At 42.9% G+C, this 19,538-nt stretch overlaps 1 protein-coding gene across 1 annotated transcript; it reads right to left on the bottom strand.

Annotated features, from left to right (window-relative positions):
* Positions 1 to 1,214: 1,214 nt before the first annotated feature.
* Positions 1,215 to 19,321, bottom strand: LOC5520340 (phosphatidylinositol 3-kinase regulatory subunit alpha). Its single transcript, XM_048725392.1, has 23 exons — positions 18,926 to 19,321; positions 17,909 to 17,971; positions 17,497 to 17,544; positions 16,713 to 16,816; positions 16,016 to 16,231; positions 15,886 to 15,928; positions 15,465 to 15,575; positions 14,997 to 15,092; positions 14,352 to 14,528; positions 13,615 to 13,755; positions 13,366 to 13,465; positions 13,053 to 13,148; positions 12,656 to 12,753; positions 12,223 to 12,340; positions 11,567 to 11,662; positions 11,124 to 11,304; positions 10,409 to 10,549; positions 10,031 to 10,149; positions 8,261 to 8,437; positions 8,004 to 8,060; positions 7,871 to 7,933; positions 7,478 to 7,573; positions 1,215 to 2,849 (listed from the first exon to the last, which is right to left on the bottom strand). The coding sequence occupies exons 1-23, from the start codon at positions 19,191 to 19,193 to the stop codon at positions 2,642 to 2,644; spliced, it is 2,817 nt and encodes a 938-aa protein (XP_048581349.1). The 5' UTR covers positions 19,194 to 19,321; the 3' UTR covers positions 1,215 to 2,641.
* Between the last annotated feature and the right edge of the window lie 217 nt (positions 19,322 to 19,538).

Genomic DNA, 19,538 nt, shown 5'->3' on the forward strand with positions numbered 1-19,538 from the left:
GTGGTGCGCGCTGATTGGTCGACCTCTGCTACAGCCAATCAGGTTATAGAATTTTGACCACATGGTATAATTTTAACCAATGGGGAGACAACACACGTCTGCCCGGGACTATCATGGGAGCTTTACTCGATTCAGCCTCGATTTGGTGTAAGTTCATTGGTTTTCATATGAAATATTTGTTTTACAGTTTTTCTTTGTGTATAGATAACAAAAAAAACATTTATCGCTTGTATGCAAAGTATAACTAACGTCGCCCGCTTTTCTTAGGAATTAACTATCAATTTGGACAAAGGAAACACTCCATAGCACCAGTACATGTCTTAATTACACGATGCAGGTGTTAAAAATGCAGGCCCGTACACAGAAAGGGAAAAAGGGAGTTATTTCTTAAAAAGGAATTTTCAAATACTAGGATTTTCCAAGAGACCATGATATCATGGTCTCTTGGCTTTTCCCATAAGATTCCAATGATGCGCATCAGCCCTAAGCCATCCTGGGTCGGGGTAAGCGCCTGAGATGGTTACAAAAAAAGCTGTTTGCGTCTCATTTAGCTTAGCTTGGAATTTTTTGAAAGCAAAGCCATTGGCAGTTGTAGATAGGGTATTTCATCCAAATAATCAAGTAGCTTTTAACATTTTCGTGAGAGTAAAAACGGTTACCGTGATATGAAAAAACCCTTTTTACGGATAATTTCAAGCGGATAGTCTAAAAATACAAACCTTTTGATGTTCTGTTATCATTATTTTTTTTATTAAGTTGCAAAACAAATTGGGCATTTTCTTAATACACTCCTTACAATCAAAAGTCAGTTTTGATCCCCGAGCAAGTATATTCCCTCTAGAAAGAATGCAATAATTTAGAAGCAGTAATAATGGTTTGGATCACTGTAGGATGTCTACCAAATAGTGAGTTGTGTAGTTCCGCATGCGTGAAGTCTCACGCGACAGCATTAGTCTATCACCCCGGTAACAATTCGTCTTTCAAGATATGGAGTACAACTGATGTATCATATCACAATAGAAACTTAAATGCTTGCCAACGTGGTACACTTTGGTGCTTTCAAATGCAAAAATGGATGTTTACTTTTTTAAGTCCTTTATTTTATATACAGGTTTTTTTCTTTTCTTTTTTTTTGGGGGGGTGGGGGTGGGGGGATATTTTAGTATAATGTTTTTGTCCCAACAGAGCGTTTAGCAATTATTCACAACAAGAACTCAATTTGAGGTAACTTTATTACTGATATTTCATATCTAGAAAATCTTTTTTACACAAACTTCTATGAAAGGGCAGAGATAGATTCTGCTGCTTCTCACACCGTCCCCCCGACCAGTCGGGAAACACAACGTATCTATATTCTATACAAAGAATTATTTGCACACCGATGGTGGGCAACAGTGGGTATTGATCTCTAATAGGGGAAAACAAAGGGAAACCGCAACAACTAGACTCTATAAACTTAATAATGCATACTAGCTATGAGAGTATGGTTATTTTCTTTTTTATTATTATTATTATTGAGCGTTTTTAGGTCTGATCTCTGTACGTTATCATGATTATTACAATAACTTTTTATTTTTTACCAGCGAGCTTCAAGTCTCAAGTGCTGGTACTACTCTACTTATCTTTTAAAATAAAAACACAGGCCACAATACCTCTTAAGTGAGTATCTAGGCGGGAACTGAAGAGTCTCCGCGACCACAGGAAGCCCAAATTACATAGAAAAATGACCTCGAGTATGGATTTCCGCGCTAGATATCCGCTTCAAGCCTACATTAATATAGCGCGGGGCTCGGGATACCTGTCGCAGCTCAAATCACTTTTTGAAGTGATGACCGTCAACCACTGGGTCTTGTCTGGCTCGTACCCAGGCTCGCCAGCCGGGCATACTCCTTCCCAGGAAGGAAAAAACATAAAAAGGCCGGTGAGTAGGTCAATACGTTAGGTCCATACCTAAGTCAGTGAACCATAGAAAAAGTTACCTTATAAAGACTAAGTAGACTCAAGAACTAAGTTTGAGATTACTAATATCTTTTTTCAATTCCGGAGATCCGACTTGCGCGACAATTTGCTTTGTTTTTCTTTTGAATACTAAGAAATGACTTCATTGGGTCGTGTAGCAGCTCTCAGAAAATTTCACCTGATTAGATTGATACACCGCAGACAAACCAATGGCAAACAAAACAATAGAACGGGAATACAATAAAACAATGAGGTAATCCAGCCAATCCTGTTAGGCCTTACGAGCGGTCTGCTACATGACTGACATCATTCTCTAAAATACAATTTGATACTCAATTGACCTGTTTTAGGCCATGCACAAATGTCGTACTTTCCATGAGTCGTATTCAATGCAAATGCATGCAAATGAAGATAAAACAATGCACCTGGCCCATTTGCATAATTTGCACTGAATACGGCTAATTGATAATACGACGTTTGAACATAGCCTTAGTTGTTGGATGGATTGCCATTCAGCGTGATTATAGCGAAATTTATGAGATGAACATAAATAGTGGATAATATCTTTTTGCATAGGGTTTCATAGCCTACGATACTCACGCGTCACGTAAGCCGGATCAACGGGCTTATACTACTACATCTGTCCTAAAATCTGTTGTTTAACTAGCTATGTGCACAAGTGCTAGTTCTGACTCAAATCGCTTTTGACCCATCGTAGCGGGTAGACGAGTTTGGTCGCGAGGTGCCGGTTGTGCTTTTGCAGGGAGTTGTGGTGGTAGTGGATGACAAGATCAGCTAATGTCGGATGAACCACAAAGTTCTCGTTTACCCCATACCGATCTCTGTCTCTGTCTTTGATCACGACGATGTGGCGAACCTTGGAATCGTACCTGACAGACACAAGACTAGTCATAAGGGAGAGTACAATGGGAGAAGAGGGGTTCTCAGAGTATACAAAGGAGCCGAAAAAACGACGTGAAGGTAGCCACTGAGACGGGCCCAATAAAGAGGTAGAGAGAGGGAACGGGTTCAATAAAGGGGAAGAGGGTGGGGACGGGTCCAATAAAGGGGAAGAGGGTGGGGACGGGTCCAATAAAGGGGAAGAGGGTGGGGACAGGTTCAATAAAGGGGAAGAGGGTGGGAACGGGTCCAATAAAGGGGAAGAGGGTGGGGACGGGTTCAATAAAGGGGAAGAGGGTGGGGACGGGTCCAATAAAGGGGAAGAGGGTGGGGACGGGTCCAGTAAAGGGGAAGAGGGTGGGGACGGGTCCAATAAAGGGGAAGAGGGTGGGGACGGGTTCAATAAAGGGGAAGAGGGTGGGAACGGGTCCAATAAAGGGGAAGAGGGTAGGGACGGGTTCAATAAAGGAGAAGAGGGTGGGGACGGGTTCAATGAAGGGGAAGAGGGTGGGGACGGGTTCAATGAAGGGGAAGAGGGTGGGGACGGGTCCAATAAAGGGGAAGAGGGTAGGGACGGGTTCAATAAAGAGTAAGAGGGTGGGGACGGGTCCAATAAAGGGGGAGAGGGTGGGGACGGGTCCAATAAAGGGGAAGAGGGTGGGGACGGGTTCAAAAAAGGGGAAGAGGGTGGGGACGGGTTCAATAAGGAGGTAGAGGGTGAAGACAGGTTCAATAAAGAGGAAGAGGGTGGGGACGGGTTCAAAAAAGGGGAAGAGGGTGGGGACGGGTTCAATAAAGAGGTAGAGGGTGAAGACAGGTTCAATAAAGGGGAAGAGGGTGGGGACGGGTCCAATAAAGGGGAAGAGGGTGGGGATAGGTCCCGTAAAGGAGAAGAGGGTGGGGACGGGTCCAATAAAGGTGAAGAGGTGGGGACGGGTCCAATAAAGGGGGAGAGGGTGGGGACGGGTCCAATAAAGGGGAAGAGGGTGGGGACGGGTTCAATGAAGGGGAAGAGGGTGGGGACGGGTCCAATAAAGGGGAAGAGGGTGGGGACGGGTCCAAAAAAGGGGAAGAGGGTGGGGACGGGTCCAAAAAAGGGGAAGAGGGTGGGGACGGGTCCAATAAAGGGGAAGAGGGTGGGGACGGGTTCAATAAGGAGGTAGAGGGTGAAGACAGGTTCAATAAAGAGGAAGAGGGTGGGGACGGGTTCAAAAATGGGGAAGAGGGTGGGGACGGGTTCAATAAAGAGGTAGAGGGTGAAGACAGGTTCAATAAAGGGGAAGAGGGTGGGGACGGGTCCAATAAAGGGGAAGAGGGTGGGGATAGGTCCCGTAAAGGAGAAGAGGGTGGGGACGGGTCCAATAAAGGTGAAGAGGTGGGGACGGGTCCAATAAAGGGGGAGAGGGTGGGGACGGGTCCAATAAAGGGGAAGAGGGTGGGGACGGGTTCAATAAAGGGGAAGAGGGTGGGGACGGGTTCAATAAAGGGGAAGAGGGTGGGAACGGGTCCAATAAAGGGGAAGAGGGTGGGGACGGGTTCAATGAAGGGGAAGAGGGTGAGGACGGGTTCAATAAAGAGGAAGAGGGTGGGGACGGGTTCAAAAAAGGGGAAGAGGGTGGGGACGGGTTCAATAAAGAGGTAGAGGGTGAAGACGGGTTCAATAAAGAGGTAGAGAGAGGGAACGGGTTCAATAAAGGGGAAGAGGGTGGGGACGGGTACAATAAAGGGGAAGAGGGTGGGGACGGGTTCAATAAAGGGGAAGAGGGTGGGGATAGGTCCCGTAAAGGAGAAGAGGGTGGGGACGGGTCCAATAAAGGTGAAGAGGGTGGGGACGGGTCCAATAAAGGGGAAGAGGGTGGGGACGGGTTCAATAAAGGGGAAGAGGGTGGGGACGGGTCCAATAAAGGGGAAGAGGGTGGGGACGGGTCCAATAAAGGGGAAGAGGGTGGGGACGGGTTCAATAAAGAGGTAGAGGGTGGGGACGGGTTCAATGAAGGGGAAGAGGGTGGGGACGGGTCAAATAAAGGGGAAGAGGGTGGGGACGGGTTCAATAAAGGGGAAGAGGGTGGGGACGGGTCCAATAAAGGGGAAGAGGGTGAAGACGGGTTCAATAAAGAGGAAGAGGGTGGGGACGGGTCCAATAAAGGGGAAGAGGGTGGGAACGGGTTCAAAAAAGGGGAAGAGGGTGGGGACGGGTCCAATAAAGAGGTAGAGGGTGAAGACGGGTTCAATAAAGAGGTAGAGAGAGGGAACGGGTTCAATAAAGGGGAAGAGGGTGGGGACGGGTCCAATAAAGGGGAAGAGGGTGGGGACGGGTTCAATAAAGGGGAAGAGGGTGGGGATGGGTCCAATAAAAGGGAAGAGGGTGGGGACGGGTTCAATAAAGAGTAAGAGGGTGGGGACGGGTTCAATGAAGGGGAAGAGGGTGGGGACGGGTCCAATAAAGGGGAAGAGGGTGGGGACGGGTTCAATAAAGAGTAAGAGGGTGGGGACGGGTCCAATAAAGGGAGAGAGGGTGGGGACGGGTCCAATAAAGAGGAAGAGGGTGGGGACGGGTTCAAAAAAGGGGAAGAGGGTGGGGACGGGTTCAATAAGGAGGTAGAGGGTGAAGACAGGTTCAATAAAGAGGAAGAGGGTGGGGACGGGTTCAAAAAAGGGGAAGAGGGTGGGGACGGGTTCAATAAAGAGGTAGAGGGTAAAGACAGGTTCAATAAAGGGGAAGAGGGTGGGGACGGGTCCAATAAAGGGGAAGAGGGTGGGGATAGGTCCCATAAAGGAGAAGAGGGTGGGGACGGGTCCAATAAAGGTGAAGAGGTGGGGACGGGTCCAATAAAGGGGGAGAGGGTGGGGACGGGTCCAATAAAGGGGAAGAGGGTGGGGACGGGTTCAATGAAGGGGAAGAGGGTGGGGACGGGTCCAATAAAGGGGAAGAGGGTGGGGACGGGTCCAAAAAAGGGGAAGAGGGTGGGGACGGGTCCAAAAAAGGGGAAGAGGGTGGGGACGGGTCCAATAAAGGGGAAGAGGGTGGGGACGGGTTCAATAAGGAGGTAGAGGGTGAAGACAGGTTCAATAAAGAGGAAGAGGGTGGGGACGGGTTCAAAAATGGGAAAGAGGGTGGGGACGGGTTCAATAAAGAGGTAGAGGGTGAAGACAGGTTCAATAAAGGGGAAGAGGGTGGGGACGGGTCCAATAAAGGGGAAGAGGGTGGGGATAGGTCCCGTAAAGGAGAAGAGGGTGGGGACGGGTCCAATAAAGGTGAAGAGGTGGGGACGGGTCCAATAAAGGGGGAGAGGGTGGGGACGGGTCCAATAAAGGGGAAGAGGGTGGGGACGGGTTCAATAAAGGGGAAGAGGGTGGGGACGGGTTCAATAAAGGGGAAGAGGGTGGGAACGGGTCCAATAAAGGGGAAGAGGGTGGGGACGGGTTCAATGAAGGGGAAGAGGGTGGGGACGGGTTCAATAAAGAGGAAGAGGGTGGGGACGGGTTCAAAAAAGGGGAAGAGGGTGGGGACGGGTTCAATAAAGAGGTAGAGGGTGAAGACGGGTTCAATAAAGAGGTAGAGAGAGGGAACGGGTTCAATAAAGGGGAAGAGGGTGGGGACGGGTCCAATAAAGGGGAAGAGGGTGGGGACGGGTTCAATAAAGGGGAAGAGGGTGGGGATAGGTCCCGTAAAGGAGAAGAGGGTGGGGATGGGTCCAATAAAGGTGAAGAGGGTGGGGACGGGTCCAATAAAGGGGAAGAGGGTGGGGACGGGTTCAATAAAGGGGAAGAGGGTGGGGACGGGTCCAATAAAGGGGAAGAGGGTGGGGACGGGTCCAATAAAGGGGAAGAGGGTGGGGACGGGTTCAATAAAGAGGTAGAGGGTGGGGACGGGTTCAATGAAGGGGAAGAGGGTGGGGACGGGTCAAATAAAGGGGAAGAGGGTGGGGACGGGTTCAATAAAGGGGAAGAGGGTGGGGACGGGTCCAATAAAGGGGAAGAGGGTGAAGACGGGTTCAATAAAGAGGAAGAGGGTGGGGACGGGTCCAATAAAGGGGAAGAGGGTGGGAACGGGTTCAAAAAAGGGGAAGAGGGTGGGGACGGGTCCAATAAAGAGGTAGAGGGTGAAGACGGGTTCAATAAAGAGGTAGAGAGAGGGAACGGGTTCAATAAAGGGGAAGAGGGTGGGGACGGGTCCAATAAAGGGGAAGAGGGTGGGGACGGGTTCAATAAAGGGGAAGAGGGTGGGGATGGGTCCAATAAAAGGGAAGAGGGTGGGGACGGGTTCAATAAAGAGTAAGAGGGTGGGGACGGGTCCAATAAAGGGGAAGAGGGTAGGGACGGGTTCAATAAAGGGGAAGAGGGTGGGGACGGGTTCAATAAAGGGGAAGAGGGTGGGGACGGGTTCAATAAAGAGTAAGAGGGTGGGGACGGGTTCAATAAAGGGGAAGAGGGTGGGGACGGGTTCAATAAAGAGTAAGAGGGTGAGGACGGGTCCAATAAAGGGGAAGAGGGTGGGGACGGGTTTAATAAAGCAAAAGAGGCTAGGTACTAGGAAGGGGTTAGGGAGGTTGGCACTCAAGTAAACTCCAAATGAATTCAGTCATGTTTTCTCTTGTTGTAACGGGTGTAAACTCACGATAAGCTGACAGCGTAATCCCCGGGTCGGTTGATGCTTTCTCTGATCATGAAAGTACCATCAGGACATCCGCTCAGCAGATGCTCGACTTCAGTTCTGCGTCAAATAAAAACATGGGCTTATGGACATATCATTGCACTACAACATTGGTTTTGCAATACCAATATCTGTGATAATTGCTTTTGGTACTTCTCAATGAAGGAGTACTTGAAATAATCCTGCTATTATGAAAAAAACATATCCTTCCTTTTACACAAAGAGAAAGAATTTTGTTGAATAGTGAGAGGGACAAAGTAAAACTGACACTGGTACACAAGCTTTAATCTATTCTCAAAAAACTGATCCTGCTAGTCAAACATCCTCAAGTCTTCGAAAAGGGAAATAATACTTTACCTGGAGAGCCTGCCAAATAACCAGTTTTCCTCGCTCATATCGATATCTGGCACTTGATAAACGCTAGAAAAAGAACAGGGTGTTTCTCATTTCCATGGTCAAATGTGTGAATGTGTTACCAATGCATGCTCACCCCTCATTGACGATTTCTTGGACTTCGTCTTGCGTGACACCCTGCTCCATAAGTACTCTGGGGAAAAAAAAAGAAATTAAATAAAGAAAGCAAAAAACAAATCTACATGTACAATGTTCTCTTTGTGCGTCTTGTTTCTATTGCTTATCACAGGGCCTGTTTCTCTCTAAGTTTAGTTGAGTACTGTAGAGAAAGACTTGGGGTAAACTGAAGAAGATTGCCAAAAGTTGGTCACGGTAAGAAGACTGCATACTTACTCCATATACTGTTGCTTTTTGCGCTGTAGCTCTATGATTTTTGGTCTAAGGCTGTTCATACGCTTGTCTGCAAGTCGGTTGTCCTGTGTCTTGTTCGAGAGTTCGCGCTCGGAGTTCCCAAGCTCTAACTTAGCATCATTCAACCGATGCTTCAAAAGCTCGTAGTTCTGCCGCAACCTGTGGCAGGATAAACAGGGTTCTGAAGGAGGGTACAAATCCCGTTTCCCGCCCGTTATTCTCGCAAAATCCAGGTGGCTGTACTGTATATTATACAAGGGAGGGGGGCTGAGAAGAGGGTCTAAATTTAGAAGGGGTAGAAGTCCTAGAAAGTGAAGTCCGCTGAGCAGATGGTTTGAAGTTTGATGCTATTAAAAAGCTCTTAAAATGCGAAAAAAATACAGATTAACAAAAAGAGAATTTAAAAATCCCGTTCCCGTTGAAGCATGTTGATTTCCGTTCCCGGTAGACAAATCCCGTTCCCTGTAACCCTAATCCCGTTTTCCCGGCTCCAAATAAGGCGAATCCCAGCTCCCGTTTTACCCCTTCAGGACTCCCAATAAACATTAAAACCTTGAAAGAAGGCTAGGGGACATATTCAGAGAAATTTTCGCCGGTTTTTATTGGAAGACAGAATTATTTAACACATTGACCCCTCAACCGGCCTGTACCGGCTTTGGGAAGTACCCACAACCCAAAAAATTCATAAATTCAAAATAAACACAACAAGATGAAGATACTCAGGCATCAGTCTAAGGGATAAATGGTCTTGCAGATATGCATCCAACCAAGGTGTTGGCATCTACTCTTAAGCCAAATAATAGCACAGGTTTTTGACAAATCTCAAATCGAACAAGGAGAGAAAAGCAGAATCACCCCTCTCAATAAAACGCTCAAAATACCACACAAGGGAGAGAGATCAGCAAACACAGCTCAAGACACAAATAGATACCTTTATTCTGATCCTCCAGGTACATTTCCTTGGCCTCAAAACACAATGTCCATTCCTTGAAGGATTGTACAACCACGAAAATATCTTTACGTATTGCAAAGCATTCTGGGAGATCCAGGGGAAAATTCACGAGGGGAGGGCCAGTCAACACTCCTCTCCCCAAAGTCAGATGGTTTTTTATAAGTCTTTTCACCCCGAAGCCAAACGAATCAATTCCAGGCCATACAGACCCAGAATAGCAGTGAAAACAATTTTGGAATCAATTTGGTTTCAGAAAAGACACCATTTAGGAGAGCTGTGGTGATTCATTAGAAAATTATTTTCTCATCCGGGCAAAGCCAAACAAGAAAAAATCATCATGAATCCACCTTTGCTTGCAAATATCCATAAGCAAAGCACTCAATTATGCCCCAAAAGACTTCATGATGTCCTGAGACACTCTCCTAATATGCTCATAGCTGTATTTTTGATGAAAAATACAAGCAACCATCAACTTGTGCTGGCTTCAGCACATCGACGAGGGATTAAAAGTGGGGACCGCAAAGCACTGTTGGAAAGCTTGGATACCGCTGACTAGGTGCAGCTGTGTTTGACTTTGACGGGCTGTATAAAACTCAGAATAGGGGGGGAGGTATCTGTTTTCAGTCTGTTTTTTGTAAATTCAGCTCCAAAAAAGCCAGGAGTCAATGGGTTAAAGAAATTTCGAAATATCTATCAGTTTTAAAAAAAGCCTCCCCAAATCAGCCGATGGAAATGGATGCTTTCTCCCGCTGACAAAATGGCGGGTGGCCCTTTAATAACGGGATCAAGGGCTAACTTACAGGCCTCGGTGCTCTGGAGATGCCTCGCGCTGGAAGTGCTCGTGAAGTCTCAACTGTTCCTCGATCATCGAAATGACCGATCGCTGAGCTTCCAAAATCATCTGCAGGTCTGCGATTTCCTGAAGACAATGAAGAATTACAGGTCACATAGCCGTAAAGCCAATCGTATCATTTTTCCTAACACCAGAAGACATGGTAAGAGTTAAGGCCGAGTCAAGCACATGTTTTGCACTTTTTCTCGCCAAATGCCACATTCCCCGCCAAATGTGCTAATTTACGTTATCGCTAGTACCTCAAACCAGTAATGGCTAACCGCGGTTTGCCGTTTTCTGTTAATTCTGAAAACGCAATTGCTAAATGTCTCTACTATCTACATACCTCAGACGAATCAGTGTAGTGCTTGTATAGCTTTTCGTACTCAGTAGAGCTGCCCATAAATTCTTTGTTAATGTCCACAAGGTCTCCCACCATTTTAGTCATATACTCGTCGTTTTTCTCTGGCGGAACCTCTCCTTCCTCCTGAGGAACGAAATAAAAACAACGTAATTACCTCTCTATCGCATGCGCATGATATACCGCTGACAAAAAAATAATAAAGAAGCAAAATACTACACAAGCAATCACATAATTTTTGGGTGACAAATTCGCCCAGCTTTTGGCTATGAAAAACAACATCTACAAAATGCAACTTATTCAGTGCTTACCATACTCGGGGACCCAGGGTGTCGCGGAGATCAGGCACACAGGGAGCACTTTCTCGCGCGCTCCCTGTGTACCTGACCTCCGCGATGCCCTGGGTCCCCGAGGATGAGTGCTTACAAATCAACCAGGAAATTTCTGTCAGAAAGGGTTTATTTTCATTTCTGTTTTTATTTTGGCAAGAGTTGGCAACTTAAAAATTCATGTGATTTCTAAGTGCAGGTCGCCTATTGTGGCTTGAAAGCATGTGCAGAATCAACTGCCTTGAGAAATAACCAGGGCACAAAATACTACCAAGAAAATTTTAGCTTTGACGCATGCGCCGGATCAGACACTTACAATAAATAAAGAGGACACACAATGAGAAATAGAAGCCATTACGCATGCGCTGTACCTGCTCAAACCGTGATAACGGGTGAGCGAGTTTAACATCAAGTTTTGGGTTATACTGCGCCAGCGACCGGTCCTTGTAGTATGACACCAAATCGATGACAGACTTGAAGGTAAGCGGCTCAGAAAAGCCATACTTGCCATCCTTGTACATGATGCGAATCAACTTGATAACCCCACCCTTCCTGCCGAGACATACACAGAACTCTCTTTAAGTCGAGGCATGCAATTCATTTGTGGCAAAACATGGGAACATTGGCCCTATTAGTTATCTTATGAGTAAGGAGATATGATAGTTAAAAGATCAGGAGTTAGCAAAGAAAAGAAGACTGTAATAACACCAATCAATATGTACAGTGAAGTATGCGTAATTTATTGACCTAATACAATAGATTCTGCTGGGATGACAAAATGGGGCTGACAGAGAACCCTAAACGTCTCACTTACATCAAGGTCAACGTGTATTCCCCGGGGAATCTCTTGGAGTCGCGTACAATAAATGTACCATCCTCTGTGTCTCGCATTCGAGCATTGACCGCCTCCCTGTAATAGAATAAAGTCTTATAACACCCGCCTACCTGGGCGTGACTGTGATACGACACCTCCCTCAGGTGCGCACCTACATTAGGGGGATTCACTTCTTTTTGAAAATCCTTCTTTGTTCCCCTCAGCAATTCCTGTATCTTCTTGTGTAACTTATCAAATCAAGCATTTCAAATATCATGATGGTGTTTGTTGCAAAGTCAAAGCTCTCTGTGATACTCTTGCAAGAAGACAGCACAATAGAGAGACATATTAAAAATCCTTATTTCAACATTTTGTCAAGCTCTGTATTCATTCCATCTAGCAAGAAAATACAAAGTTATGCTAACCAGCATTGTTTTATTCCCTTGTACCTTGGGTAACAGAGTGTCCAACTTCTTTCAATAACACCAAACCACCGCTACAAGAGAACTTGCAGACACTGGTACCTAGGGTAATTCCCAGGGATTTCCACATAAAATTGAGGTGATGATGTCCAGCAATCTTATTCTGTTAAAGGTATGCTACACTGTCCACGAAAGAGGACGTTATGATGTGCTAGTTACAGAATTTACACTTACTTGCTTGCCTCGCCCCAGTACCACTCAGCCTTCTTGAGCTCTGTGAGGTCTTGGCCAGTTGACTCCAGTGAGGGGGCTCGGCAGACTGACCCAAGCCGGGCCGGGCGTGGTGGCACCACTACAGACAAAGAGACAAAGGCAATGGAAATGATTGTTTGGTATTTGTGTAGCACAAATCAAGGTCACGAGACAAGATCAAATGCGCTTCAGATGTGAATGAATTTACTTGTCATTTTGCAGATATGGACTACTATATGCAATCATGCAAGTAAGCACTGTCAATAAAAAATGGTAAAAGGGGTCAGCGTCCCCAGAGGATCTTTAATGTTAATCGTTACAGGTTAATAAAGTATGATGAGAGAGTCAGGATTTGGAATGGGGTTTGAACTTGCTTGAGAGACAAAGCCGATACTACATGACACTATTTGCTGACCTGGTGGCGACTGTGCAGGTAGGTCTTTGGCCCATTCCCCTTCAGTGATCAACAAATCCAGTAGACGAATTTGGGTCTCATGATTCAAAGCAAGTTTCCTGAAATACAATTCCAGAATACAATACATAAAAATACAATTTAGTGTATATTAATTTGTTATGGTAAACCAGAAACTGGAATTCTACTCCGCCAAATATTTGTCTTTAATAAGACTTCTTCAGGGCACTGAATAAGTCTTATTAAAGACATAAATTTGGCAGAGTCGAGTTCCAGTTTTTGGTGTATTGTATTTATTATTCTGATTCATGAACACGACTATTTGGGCCTTTTGTATTAATTTGTTATGGAATGTTGCTGCTTTATTTATGTAGAGTTAAAGCAATATTTCATTACATACATCAGTTCGTTAGGTTTGGGGCGCAGAAGAATACTAGCAAACACAACGGCAAGAGATCTGGAAGACATCTTATTCTTGTCCTGATGTTTAGAGACCCTGTAAAGAATGGAAAGAAGAATTCTCACAGATAACATAATATCCTACAATTTTGTTGGTCATGCTTGAGACTCTAGATACATGAATGATTATATTTGGGGTACAAGCAGTTCTAACAATGGAACAGAGGAACTGATATTCTTTAAGAAATGGGTATGGAAAAGGGGAATAACATCTATTTTCTCTTTCAAAGAGATTGTAAAACCATTCAACTCACTTGAATAAGTGTTTCATTAAATACTCAATCACAGATTTGTGTTCTTTTGGAAGAGAATTAATCTCTTTCAACAGATTCCCAAAGCCATCATTTTCGTTGGCTGAAACAAATAACAGAAAAATAGTTGCAAATATAATATGTAAACATGGATAATTTTGTGTGCAATAATTTTAAAGACTGTCCTCTCTCTCTCTTTTTGAAAGCTTTTAACACAAACGGAAAGGATGAAAAGCAGTGTCTATAACTTACTTTTAAATATTTGGATAAAAGTAGAATATTTCTCCTCAGTAAAGAGAGATGTTGGGAGCTCCTGGAAGTACATTTTGAGCACAGTGGCTATGCAGTGAGGGTCATTCCACTCTTCATCTCTCATGTTCACATTTGCAGGGTCTGGAATAACAACAACATGCCATTATTGTTTATATGCTATGCCCTTCTGGTATCTCTTGATGCCAAAAGACATTCACTTTGTACACAATTAATGGCTTCATAAGATAAAAACACAGTCATTTTATAAGTAATTAAGTCATTTCATTTACAATTTACCAAATTTTCATTTTAAACATTTATAACTGCAACAGATTTTTTTTCTAGCGAAGCCATAAATTTTGAACATACATATAGAATGTCTCTGGGTTCGAGTGAAGGTTAATATTTATGAAATATGTCTTTGCACTATATTCTTTTTTTTTGCAAAAACTTCACAGTATTTAATCATCAAGACTACAAAAAATAAGGAAATAAAAATAAATGATTGATAGATTTGTAGCCCAACCCTTGCAAGCCTGTAGCCAGGATTTTGAGAGGGGGGGGGGGGGGGTCGTTTAACCATTTAGCGGACCATTTGATCTTAGGTAGCTTGCCCTGGCTTGCAGTGGTACTCAATTTTCTTTCATTTTCTTTCAGTCAAGTCGGATTTTTTTCCGAACCTTCCCTGGCTACAGGCCTGCCTTGATACACTATTTTGTGCAGGCGAAAAACGGTACCTTGACAGAACGCCAACCGAAGAGAGTATTTATTAGACCCTTGAGAGCTGATCAGGTAAATACTATCCACATTCATTCCTCTCTGTTCAATGGCCTCAATACACTTCATCACACAAACAGGGGCTGGCTTGCTGGAAGGGCGGAATTGGGTTGCAAGTTCTTGACCAAACACTGGTGCTACAATAGAAATGCCATATCAAACATGAATGCGCACTCTAAAAAGGACTTGCCTTAGGCAAGCTGTCTTTCAACATTTGCTTTCACTGAGTGTTGGGCTTCATATAGAAAGCTTAATAGAGATCAAAATTGGCTGAAAACACACCATTAAAGCAAATACCAGAAAGCTTAATAGAGATCAAAATTGGCAAATACAGTATATTTATTAGCCTTTTGTTATAAAAAAAGAAAAACAAGGGAGGATTAGATTAGAGGTTTTGAATTGACGAAGTTCGCCTATGTGTTTGCGTTTGTGTTTAAAGCTTACACAACCATGATACACACAAAGGGGATTTTATCCTTTTGACCAACAACTGGGAAAGAATTGTTAAATAAAGAGTTACAACAGCACAAGGTTAGGTATTTTTGTGTTTATCATTGGGGTTAGGGTGCATGAAAAAGGTTTGCCCAATACCCCAAGAAAGATACCTTCAATGTCGTCGTCAGTGGAACCCTTGACACGCCTCTTGGGACACATGGGTATGCAGTTGGCTTGACACATCACATGGCAGCACATCCCACAGACTTTTGCAAAACACACACAAAAAATGTTATACCCACGAGACAAATTGGGAAATCAAGGTAATTAAACTATAAAAACTTATAAAAAGTGCTTTTATGTGTTTTTTATTAATATAATGAACTATTATAATGGCGATTATTGTCAGGTGAAATATAGAAATGCCATGGTATTGGTGTTAAGGTGTCAAGTGACTATTGAAAATGTGATGGCATTGGTGTTTAGGTGTAATAATTATAATAGTCTTATTCATACTAGAAAAAAAACATACATTTCAAGGAATAATGTGATGGCATTGGTGTTAAGGTGTCAGGTGACTATTATCTGAAAAGAGGTTGGTATTTGTATTAAGGTGTCAATTAACTTGCAGTAGTTACCTGAGCACTGTAGCCCTTGATGGTAGAGACCCCATAAGCACTTGTAGCATTTGTCACACCATTGTAATGTGTTAAAAGTCTTAACAACATACTCATGATCGCCTAATGATCCTACACCAAAACCAGAAAATATAACTTGTTCAATAAAGATTTTGCTGTATGTATAGCTCATAAAGTTAGAATGGTAAAGTTGTCCATTTCTGTCATTCAAACCCCCTTTAACTGATTTCCCCTTACATTCTTGAATGGGCTCCCTTATTTATAATACAAAATACTCTTCACCATTTATAGGCTTTGTGGATTTCTCTTTTTTGAATAAGTTCAGGGAATTTGGCTTTAGCTGGGCACTCTCATCAGCATGGATTTTCCTCCTTTCCTCTTTGGACAAAAGTATGTCAGTATAATCAGTCAATCCTTTTACCTTGTGCTGCTAGTTGGAAATCACGAAAATTGCTAGGCTCCCTCTAAAAAAAAGGAGGCATTATGACAATTAATGGAGGTGAGGTGTGTATCTATTAAGAAGATTATATAAAAGCAATAAAATTGTTTACCTTAGGTGAACTTCCAGTAAATAATTCATTAATGGCATGCAGGAGTGAAAGCTGTTGGGAGCTGTCATTGATACCAAGCTCAGAAAGACTTGCTTCATTCATGGACTTGAGTTTTGAGCCATCAATTTCAGCATCACGAAAGAGCTCAGCAAATGTGTAAAAATGGGTAACAGCTAGCCAACTCATCACATCTTCAACAGCCCATTCCTCAACAGACTGTTAAAAATAAGCATAACAATTATAATACTGCAACAAGGGAGAGTTCTACAACACTGTGTATTATGTCTTTGATATTCTGATGAATTTTACTAATTTTACTAAGCACAGCATTTTTTAAGGCCTAGTTTAAACTTAGTACTTTCCATGAGCCGTATTCAATGCAAATTACTGCAAATGAGCCAGATGCATTGTTTTGTCTTCATTTGCATGCATTTGCATTGAATACAGCTCATGGAAAGTATGACGTCTGTTCAGGGCCTAACTAACAATAATTGCTTATTGTTTGAGTATCAATAACTAAGCTTGTCTGTGACTGGTTATGTTGTTTGGTTATCTAACAAATCTTACAGTGTCTGTGATTGGTTAAGTTGACTGATTGTCTAAGTTGATGTTGTCTAATTGGATATACTACTATGTCTGTGATTGGTTGTGTTGGGTGATTGTCTATACTAAGCTTGTCTGTATTTCTTTAACTTACAGACACTAGATGTACATAATAATCATCTTCTTCATGCTTTTTCTTCTCACAAGTAAATTTCCCCAGGTTGTGGGTGCATTGAAGATGGCATGACACTTCACATTCTATGGAGGAACAAAATATGTAGTCAACATGACTTGAAAAAATAAAGATGGGATACCATACTGAATCAAATAAGAAAGCTTTACTAATTTCTCAGGTCTTAAGGGGTTTCTTATTTGAGAGAAGGCACTTATTGGTGAGGGGGCGCTATTTCATTTTGGCAGAAAATACCAGCTTTTGAATTGATTGAGAATAGAACTTTATTTGCAATAAACTCAAATGACAATGACAATGTTGTTAGACGTAATATGGTACATTATTATGTATGGTATGGTTATCATTGTTTATAAATCATTGACAATACTGTATTATCAAAATTGGTAGCTGTATTCTCTAGTGTGATCGTCTGTACAGCCTGATTACAGTTAGGACAGAAAGTCTGTGTTCCACTAGAAAAGGGCATACAGTAGGGATGAATGTTTCTTTAAAGGTCCTGCAGACAACCTACATCAAACAAATTCCATTATCACCAAATTGGTGTTAAAAACCTATAGGGTAAACTTACTTTGGCTGTATATTTAGCCAAGTAATTTAGGCACTTTAGGTTCACTTTAGGTTAAAACAGGTACCAAGACCCTGTTATCAGTTTTCTTCACAAGATTTTCTGTTATATTATAAAAAAATGAAATAAAGGTGGACACTAAAACACAGAAGAGCAGGTCGTAGAGCATGATTCTTGTACCTGAACACTTGAAGAATTCTGTTTTGGATCCCCACACATAAGATTCACCTAAAAAAAATATTATTATTAGGGAGTGTTTATTAATTACGACGGGGGGGGGGGGGGGAAGGAAGCTCAAAACGCCTTAAAATTTCAGAGCCCCCCTTTCATTGTAAATATTTTTTTTGGTGCCCCCCCCCCCCACACCCTTATAGAACCCCAAAATTTTCTTTATTTTTCCCTTAGAGGACCTTTTTTTTCAGAGCCCCCCCTTTTGGTGGTTTAAAATTTTCGGAGCCACCCTCAATATCTTTCTTCCCCCTTCTTTGTGTATTTAATAAACACTATATATATAATTTTACTATTATACATACACTACTTGAGAAATAAAATAGTAAAGCACTTTACTGTATATTGTGTTAAGTGGACTTACAGTTGATGCATAAGACTGGCCTTATCACACATTTCTTGACCAGTGAGTGACCCCCGCTTGTGACTGGATGGAAAACAATAATAAACCAGGCACCATCAATAATTTCATTTATGCCATATAAACCATCATATCTACTCAGAGGCACATAACACATGGTCCAATAATAAAATAATAACAAAAATAATAATTAATCATAATAATATAATAATGATATTAATCTAGTAGAATTTTCATAGTACATAGTACATAATAATAAAACATGGTCTCATTATCGTCCCAGACACCAAGGAAATAATATGTTGAAAAGAGAGTAAATTATCATAAATAAAGTTTACTTGAACTACGACGTTGAAAAACTCAGGAATGAGCTATCAATGGGTTGCGGTCTAAATAAATTTACTCAGACATTTCAGATGTGTTAGCCCCAAGTATTTATTAAAGGGAATAATGAGAACAAACAAAAGCATCCCTGCTATTGAGTGTAAAAGTTTTACTATACATACTTTGTACTTAATCCATGTTTTCACATTATAAATTATTCTGCCTGTCGAGTTATTATTTTTTCGAAACCACCATAATACTGTACTTAGACTAATAATGGAGCTGACAACTATGGAATGCAAGATTACACCCAGAGAATATCACATTGTAATAATTTAAATGGAAATTGACCAAAATCTGGAATCCGGTTCTGTAGCGGATAACATCAAGAAAAGTATAACTAAAGTAAAACCATGAATATAGGGCTTAAAAATCATTCATGCTGTGTTTGTATATTTCACCCCCGGAAATAAAATGAGAGGATCATTGCCAACAATGCAAAAACTGAAGCAAAGATAAGACTATCGTTTCACGGGATTTGATCGGATGGATCTTGTAGATAAATATGCACAGCCATTATTTAGTTATGAAACAAAACTTTAATGGCGGTCTTAGAGAGTTCGAAAGAACTTTCACAAAGAACAATCGATAGTCCTCGCGCCTATCAATCATAACAGAGGGGGTGTTCAGTCGTACCTTTAGTTTGGGGATTTTTCGGGGGTCTGGGCGGTGGAACGTCTGGCACTATCTCGGGCAGCTCGTTCACATCCCCAATATACTGGCAGTACGTCCCAGGAAACTCCCCGTACTGCCCTGTCCTGTTATTACGGCCGACAAGCCAACCTTCGGCACTCTCGAAGGGTTTAGCAACAACCAAGAAATCTCCTGTTGCAAGCGGGATTTCTTTGTCATCTGCTGGAACGTATGCGTAGCTGGCCTGGAATTTAGCCCAACCAGAGTCCATGGCTAATACATATGAGAAGAGGGGCGACTATGAATGTTTGTGAGCTTCTCATGTCTGTTCAGCTCTGAGGAGGAAGTGCTCCGCCATTTTTGACCTTCTGAGCCCCGTGACGTCATGAGTGTGGGACCACAATATAAGGCCAGCGGTTAAAGCTACACTTCAGGATGCGTACATTTTTTTTTTTTTTTTTCTTTTGGGGGGGGGGGGGGGGGGGTAGTGGGTACTTCCAAAATAAGGGAGAAAACAAGGGGACGACAGGCAAAGGTTGACACCTTCGGAACCGAAAAATGTCTGTAAAAGAGTAACAAACTTGAAAAGGTGTCCGAGTGCCCACGTGCATAGGGC

Source organism: Nematostella vectensis, chromosome 1, assembly GCF_932526225.1.
Source record: "Nematostella vectensis chromosome 1, jaNemVect1.1, whole genome shotgun sequence".
In the NCBI taxonomy this organism is placed as follows: Eukaryota; Metazoa; Cnidaria; class Anthozoa; order Actiniaria; family Edwardsiidae; genus Nematostella; species Nematostella vectensis.